At 48.3% G+C, this 8,327-nt stretch overlaps 1 protein-coding gene across 1 annotated transcript; it reads right to left on the minus strand.

Moving 5' to 3' along the window:
- Positions 1-353: 353 nt before the first annotated feature.
- Positions 354-8,311, minus strand: ercc4 (excision repair cross-complementation group 4). Its single transcript, XM_008436249.3, has 10 exons — positions 8,114-8,311; positions 7,015-7,195; positions 6,133-6,328; positions 5,666-5,873; positions 5,406-5,586; positions 4,704-4,814; positions 3,168-3,287; positions 1,993-2,644; positions 1,771-1,883; positions 354-1,238 (listed from the first exon to the last, which is right to left on the minus strand). Exons 1-10 carry the CDS (start codon positions 8,288-8,290, stop codon positions 496-498), a joined length of 2,682 nt encoding a protein of 893 aa, XP_008434471.1. The 5' UTR covers positions 8,291-8,311; the 3' UTR covers positions 354-495.
- Positions 8,312-8,327: the final 16 nt, after the last annotated feature.

Raw genomic sequence — 8,327 nt, forward strand, 5'->3', positions numbered from 1 at the left:
GTGAAAAGAAAACATCCAAGAAATTATGGGAGTAAAAAGTATTTGATAAAAAGGCAAATCAAGTATTCAGTAACTGATACTATTTAAAGACAATGTCATCAGATTAAAAAAAAGATAAACTTTAACAAATAAAAAATGTTTTACTTACAGAAAGTTTGGTCGTGGTGTCAATTTTTTATTTTTTTCCTTTGATCTTGATTTTAATATCCCCAAATAGTTCATTTCACTGTATATTAATTTTTTTTAAAATATACAGTTAATTCATTAATGAATTAATACCAAGATGAATTAATTAATTCATCTTAGTATTTTCAACCTGAGCATAAAACTAGAACAGTTATTGGTTTGTGACATTTTAAATAAAAAGCCTTTATTTCCAGGGTTCAAAGCTTTAATAAAAAATAAATACAAGCATCATTTTCAGTAATTTCACATATGGAAAGTTCAACAGGTCCATTTTATTCTACTTTCTTTCTATAAAATACAAACCATAATTCATGACGTCAGTTTGTGTTTCTGCGCGACAGCAGGAACATCTGCAGCGTTGTGCAGGAACTCATGCAGCATCCTGGCGTTGTTGGCGTTACCCAGAGCGGCTGCCAGCTCGTCGCGGCTCCGCCCCGCCAGCTCCGCCAGGCTGCTGGCGCTTCTCACCAGCGCCCGGTAGTTCTTGGCGTTGACGCCCGGCATCTTCATCAGGAAGTCGTACGGCCCGGGGTTGTAAAGGTCCGCCGACTCGCTAGCGGCGTCCGACTCGGCCGTGACGGCCTGGGCGGCGGCGGCGTCCGGCTCGGCCCGGCCCAGCTTCAGCTCCTGGAAGAGCTCGGCGGTGGCGTGCGGCGACGGGCACCACAGGATCCGGAGGCGGGGGAAGTGCAGCGTGAGCAACGTGAGCTTGGAGGAGACGTCGGCGGAGGAGATTTCGCTGCGGAAGTCTGAGCGGGCCGTCAGGGAGAACGGCTTGGCCGGGTCGAACTCGATCAGCAGCAGCGGCTTCCGGTAGCAGCGCGTCATGGCGAGGCACTGGGCGTAGAGCCGGCCGCTCTGCAGCGAGCCGATCAGGTCGCTCACGCTCTTCCGCTCCACGCAGGTGTCGGGCGTCAGGATGTAGTCGCCCACCTGCAGCGTGACGGGCTCGATGTCCAGGCCGCGGCGGTGCAGCAGCGCCGGCAGCTCGCTGCGGAACTCCCGCATGTCCACGATGACCCTGGAGGGCGCGGCGCCGGGCTCCTGGCCCCCTGCAGGCCGAGGCAGGAAGGACAGCCTTCATGTTTACACATTACTGAAACCGTCACCAGGGTGACAGGTAATCTAACAACCAATCAGAGCCAAGAGGCGGGTCTTAGCGCTGTCAATCATGGCCCTGCTTTCTGCTACGCTGAAGATAGCATAGCATGTTGTCAATGCTAAGGCTAGTTAGCATAGCCACTGATGATGCTATGTTAAATGTTTAATGTTTCAAAATTAGTAGATTTAGCAGCAAATACATGAGCTTGATTGACAGCACTAAGCCCCGCCTCCTGGCTGATTGGTTGTTTAGCTCTAAGGAGGTTGATCTTTTCACAGATTAATATTTAAAAACATGTTTTTATAAAAGTGCAGCTTTAAAGTTTGACAGGATTTCAGATTTACAGAAACATTTTACTGCTGATTTTCTGTGAACATGAACCTCAATGCTGCTGTAAAAAAGATCATTTCTGCTTTGATTTGATTTGAGACGACGAAAATGTTGCAGCTTGTGGTTTGATGAGCTGCGGGAACCAAACGGACCTGCTCTCCTGCTGTTGGTGGCGCTGTTGGCCGGCTCTAAACTCCTGGCTAAGTCCAGGTTGGTGTTCTCTCGCCCCTCTCTCTCCTCTGGGATCACCATGGTAGCTTTCTCTCTACATAGACATACACACACAGACAGTGAGTAGACATACACACACAGACAGTGAGTAGGTATACACACTCAGCCAGGCGGTGAGGTCAAAGGTTCGGCCCGGTTCTGACCTGATCAGGAGCTCGAAGGCCTTCTTCTCGTGGGACAGCGCCGTCAGGTACCTCTGCTCCTCGGTGGAGCCGCCGTAGATCAGGAAGTAGACGCGCAGCGGCTTCCCGGGCCGGCCGGCTCTGTGGACCTCCAGCTGGCGGACGAAGCTGAGCTCGGCGTCGTACAGAACCACGAAGGCGGGCTGGACCTCGTGCAGAACCCGGGTCAGGCTGTGCGGGTCGGAGCAGCCCCTCAGAGGGTGGATGACTGTCAGCGGCTCCTTCAGGACGCCGTAGTACGAGTCAGACGACAGGTTCAGGTTCAGCTGCTCCTCCTCTTCCTCCATCAGGTGATCTTCATCCTCATCGCCGCCCCGCTCCTCCTCCTCCTCCTCGTCCTTCCTCATCATCTGGGTCAGGGTCAGAGAAGTTCGGCTTTTCCCCGTCTTGGTGCTTCGTTTCTGCGCCGGTTCTTTCCCCTTCCCTCCTTTTTTTACCCGACCTTTCCCCTTTTTCAGTGAGTCCGGGTCAAAGGTCGCGGCCGCCGCAGCAGGGTCCCGTTTCCCGACGGTCCGGGCGTAAAGCCGGTTCAGCAGCCAATCAGAGCCGTGCTTGATGAGCTGCTGCAGCTGCGCGCAGGTCCGGTCGTCACTGGCGCAGATCAGAACCCGACCTGCAGGCGCAGAGACAGACTTCCTGTTTGCAACAGGAAAAAGTATTCACACCCCCTCCGCAGGGCGCACTAAGTAAAACGGCAGAGAAAACTCCAGTTTCTTTAAAGATGTCACCAAATCTGTCAATATTCTGCTAATGAAACAGAAAAACAGTTTCACATCCTCCAGCTCCCAACATACAGAATAAAATAAAATCGTTTTTATAGCAGAAGACGGTTCCACTTCCACTGGCAGATTATTTATAACTAAACATTTTACATAATCTGCTAATGGAGCAGGAGCCTGAAGGACTCTTGGCTGAAGCAGATCCTCCATCTTACCGACAAGTTACATGAGTCAGTAAACTTAAAATGAGATAAAACTAAAATATTAGTGTTAAAAATGTTTTAACTCCCTGAACATCTGTGGGAACATTTCCAGAAATAATTCTACATTTGAGAAGAAATTAAAGTGCAAAACCTTCATCGTTATCATCTGCGACCTGTAGAGAGTTTAAAGGAAAAGTTCATCAGCTGCTCTCACCTGGTTCCTGCTCGGCGTTCTGGTTCTCCTTCTCGATCTCGTCCAGAACCTCAGTCAGAACCTCCCACTTTGGACTCTTCTCCAGCACCAGCTCCCGCCTGACCTCCGCAGCACGCTGACCTTCAGAACATCAGACAGGAAGTGAGAGACGCAGACAGGAAGTGAGAGACCCAGACAGGAAGTGAGAGACGCAGACAGGAAGTGAGAGACCCAGACAGGAAGTGAGAGACGCAGACAGGAAGTGAGAGACCCAGACAAGAAGTGAGAGACCCAGACAGGAAGTGAGAGACCCAGACAGGAAGTGAGAGACCCAGACAAGAAGTGAGAGACCCAGACAGGAAGTGAGAGACACAGACAGGAAGTGAGAGTCGAAGACAAGAAGTGAGAGACGCAGACAGGAAGTGAGACCCAGACAAGAAGTGAGAGACGCAGACAGGAAGTGAGAGACCCAGACAGGAAGTGAGAGACCCAGACAAGAAGTGAGAGACGCAGACAGGAAGTGAGAGACCCAGACAGGAAGTGAGAGACCCAGACAGGAAGTGAGAGACCCAGACAGGAAGTGAGAGACCCAGACAGGAAGTGAGAGACCCAGACAAGAAGTGAGAGACCCAGACAGGAAGTGAGAGACCCAGACAAGAAGTGAGAGACGCAGACAGGAAGTGAGAGACCCAGACAGGAAGTGAGAGACCCAGACAGGAAGTGAGAGACGCAGATAGGAAATGAGAGACGCAGACAGGAAATGTGTGTCACAGACAGGAAGTGTGTGTCACAGACAGGAAGTGAGTCCCAGACAGAAAGTGTGTGTCACAGACAGGAAGTGTGTGTCACAGACAGGAAGTGAGAGTCGCAGACAGGAAGTGAGAGTCCCAGACAGGAAGTGAGAGTCGCAGACAGGAAGTGAGAGACCCAGACAGGAAGTGAGAGACCCAGACAAGAAGTGAGAGACGCAGACAGGAAGTGAGAGACCCAGACAGGAAGTGAGAGACCCAGACAGGAAGTGAGAGACGCAGATAGGAAATGAGAGACGCAGACAGGAAATGTGTGTCACAGACAGGAAGTGTGTGTCACAGACAGGAAGTGAGTCCCAGACAGAAAGTGAGTCCCAGACAGAAAGTGTGTGTCACAGACAGGAAGTGTGTGTCACAGACAGGAAGTGAGAGTCGCAGACAGGAAGTGAGAGTCCCAGACAGGAAGTGAGAGTCGCAGACAGGAAGTGAGAGACCCAGACAAGAAGTGAGAGACGCAGACAGGAAGTGAGAGACCCAGACAGGAAGTGAGAGACCCAGACAGGAAGTGAGAGACGCAGATAGGAAATGAGAGACGCAGACAGGAAATGTGTGTCACAGACAGGAAGTGTGTGTCACAGACAGGAAGTGAGTCCCAGACAGAAAGTGAGTCCCAGACAGAAAGTGTGTGTCACAGACAGGAAGTGTGTGTCACAGACAGGAAGTGAGAGTCGCAGACAGGAAGTGAGAGTCCCAGACAGGAAGTGAGAGTCGCAGACAGGAAGTGAGAGTCACAGACAGGAAGTTGTACCTTTGTGGTCCTCGGCGGTCGGTTTGGGTTTCTTGCCGCCGTCGGGGCAGCGGTACACTCGGCTCCTGGCGTTGACAAACATGGCGGTGCTGCAGTCCAGGAAGAGCCAGCCTGACGGGGCCGAAGGAGGAAAGTCAGAGCAGCGAAACGTTCAGGCCTCATGTTAAACCTGCCGGGTGTTTCTGGGATTTAAGCACAAAGCAGCTGATGAAGGTGAAGAGGATGAAGGTTTTCACGTCTTATTACAAATCCTTGGTATTATTTAGGTCTGAACTTTGACTAGGACATTCTAACCGATGAGTTTTATCACGTCTGTAGCCATAAGGAGATCTACAGCTTCTCAGTTATTTGTGCTGGTTGTTTTTTTTCTAGACGATTTGTGTTGAGTAAAAGCAGATCTATGTTTATAGTTCTAGTTACTCCGAAGCAGAAATATTAATGAACCAGAATCTAGTTTTTGAACCTCTTTATTTGAATTATCTGTAGTAAATCTGGTTCTCGGTTCCAGGATGGAGGTTTAATTAGCTGAACTGGTTCAGAATTATCCAATAAATTTGTAATTCAGGAAATGTATGTTTAAAAACAGAAATGTCAGTTCATCTGCTTTTCTGTATCGGATCGGTATCAGCCGATACTAAACCTCAGATATCGGTATCGGAAGAAGTGGATCGGTGCGTTTTAAGGTGGTTTGGTTTGTCTGACCTGAGTTGGAGCCGAAGGTCTTCTGGCTGGAGCGCAGCGACTCCAGCAGGTTGAGGAAGGTGACGCAGTCGTACTGGGTGAGGTAGAGGAGCAGAACCCGGAGGACCTTCAGATCCTGGACCAGCGCCTTGGTCTTGGCTCCCAGCTGGTGCCACAGCGGGTCCAGGTAGTGACGGATCGTCTGGAGACGGAGAAGCAGACCATGAAGGAACGTGGAGGCGGCTGAGCAGGAGAAACGAGCTTCGCTCCACAGCAGGAACCTTCTCAAAGGCGTTCCCCAGCGAGTTCTCCAGCGACAGGTCCTCGGCCTCCAGGCTGGGGTTGTAGCGCTTCAGCTCCTTCAGGCAGGCGCTCATGATGTCCAGGATGGAGCTCTGGATGGCCCGCATGGCCGGCGTCAGCGACACGTGCAGCTCCACCACCTCCGGCTTGTGTCTGTCCAGCGCTGCGTTCACAGACGCCTGGAATCTGAGAACATTTTATCTGAAGAGGTGAGGATAAGACTGACATGAACTACACATATAAATAAGACTGTGATAAACATGAAGGCGTCTTTATGAATGACTGCCATCATGAAGTGTGTAAATAATGACACTTTTAATCAAAGTTTTCGAGTAAGTTTGTCTTATAAGTGTCATTATTTATCAAATGACTTCATGAAGACTCCTTCATGTTGACGTCAGTCTTCTGCTCTCCCTGCAGGTAAACTGCTGTGTGTTTGTTGCACCTGGGCCACAGGTAAAGCTTCTTGACGAACAGGCTCCTCATGACCCGCTCCACCCGGCAGAAACCCGAGCAGAAGGAAGTGGCCTTGTCAGTGAAGGCCTTGATGAAGCCGGTCTTATTCTTCTGCCTGAACAGACGAAGGATGAACGCCTCCTGACACGACTCCATGATCTTATGAGCCCGATACACCAGGATGCCTGTGAAAACATGAATTCATTCATGAAATATTAACGTCATGATTTCATCCGAGTCCCACTGAAGGAACACTTCCTCCTTTACCTGCAGGATTTCACCAGGAAAATGATGATAAATGAAGAATTATAGTCTGTTTTATAGGAACATAAAACAAATAAACTAAACTGACATTGTTTTAATATTTTATTCCAGAAACTATTATTTTTACTTTATATGTAAAGCTCATTTTATAGGTCAGAAACTGTAAAAACCTGAAAGATAAAAACAAAACAGCAAACATGTGGCATAAACAGTCACAAGTTACATAACATATTGATTATTACCAGTTTGATCATTTAAATCATAATATTTAGGTTGTTATTAAAAGAATACGCTGTTAAACTCCAGACATTAGACGTCAGGCTATCTCCTCATGTAGCAGCAGCTTGCTAACAGTGTTACTTGGATTAGACCGATTCATGTCTGTATAGTCAAATGTAGACGCCACTTTTCAGCCAGCTGGTCTCCAATGTGCAACAATTCAATTAAAAACTACTTATTAACCCCAAAGGGAAATAAAATGTTGATGTAACTTATTATTCAGATTCTTCGGTTATTGTTGGCGTCCTGTTAGCAGGGAACCAGACCAAATCAAGTGAACTGACTGAAATAAACCCAGCAGTTCTTCCTCCATTGGTCCGTCTCTGACCTGAGATGAGGTGGGCGGGGATGCGGTCAGTCAGGAAGTCCACCACCAGGATCCTGCTGGTGACGAACAGAACCCCCCCTCCGGTGTAAACGCCGCAGCGCTCGGCGCTCTGGACGTCGCTGGTCACCGTCCTGGGCAGGTGGGCCACGCCCTCCACCCGCAGCTGCTCCGTGAAATACTCCTGAGGAGCAGAAGGACGGTCACCGGCCGGGCCGGAACCCAGAGGTCACGTAAAGGTGAAACCTGAAGGTCCAGAACCGGATGAGAGACACTGAACACGGAGAACTGAAGTCGAGTGATGATGTCTGAAGCAGCGATGCAGAGAAACACTTTTTATTTCTACTTTAGTAATATTATTATAAAGTAACTCCACTACCTGAGTAAAAGTTCTGGTTCCTCCAACCTGGGGTTAAGGAATCTGACCCAAAACGCAGCAGACACATTCCTTCATGGTTTACCTGCTGATGTTCATTCAAAGCATATTTTTATCTGTCACCTGAAGATTAAACTGTAAATCATATAAGTTATCACTTTGGAAAGCATTATGTTAAAATAAACATTTGATTTGGAAGTGTCTTGTTTCTTACACCTAAATTTGTCGTCATTTTCTTAATTTTTATTTTATTCTCTAAAACATTGCAGCAGAGCTATACTGTGACAGATTCACACAGTGAATCCAGGTAATCAGTAAATAAATACTCCACTTGTGGAAAAACGTGGAAGGCTACTTTTAATCTAGAATGCACAATTTATTTGTGTATATATGATATATACAGAATATATATTTCAAATGCACAGTAAATGTAAGTAATGTTTTATTTACACCAATTTATCTATTAATGTATTTTTCCCATTATAATTTTTATATTACCAAATTGTTTCACTGGCCGTTTTGCGACCTCAGCTGCTCAGAAGATAAAGTTAAACATTTTAACTCCATGACGACTGAAAGTAACAGCAGGACTTCCCTCAGAGAGCAAACGACCTCTAGTAACGGCTCCATCAGCCATCATTAGCCGACAGCTGTCGCCATGGTGATTTCTGACCCCAATCACCATAACAACAGGACAGTACCGAGTGGCTCCGGTACTAAACGAACCTGTTCGGCCGTGGTTGTGTTGAGCAGCAGCACCAGGCTGCCCTCCTCGGAGTAAACCCGCATGAACTGCAGCAGGACGCGGTCTATCCCCAGCCCCTCCGCCGCCACCAGCAGCCCGTCGGACTCGAAGAGACCCAGAAACATCTCGGTCTCGAAGTCCAGCAGCGGGCCCGCCATCTTGGAAATCCGTTAAAAGCGTTCAAACGTGACGGAG

The sequence above is a fragment of the Poecilia reticulata genome, chromosome 19 (assembly GCF_904066995.2).
Source record: "Poecilia reticulata chromosome 19, P_reticulata-male-v2, whole genome shotgun sequence".
NCBI lineage: Eukaryota > Metazoa > Chordata > Actinopteri > Cyprinodontiformes > Poeciliidae > Poecilia > Poecilia reticulata.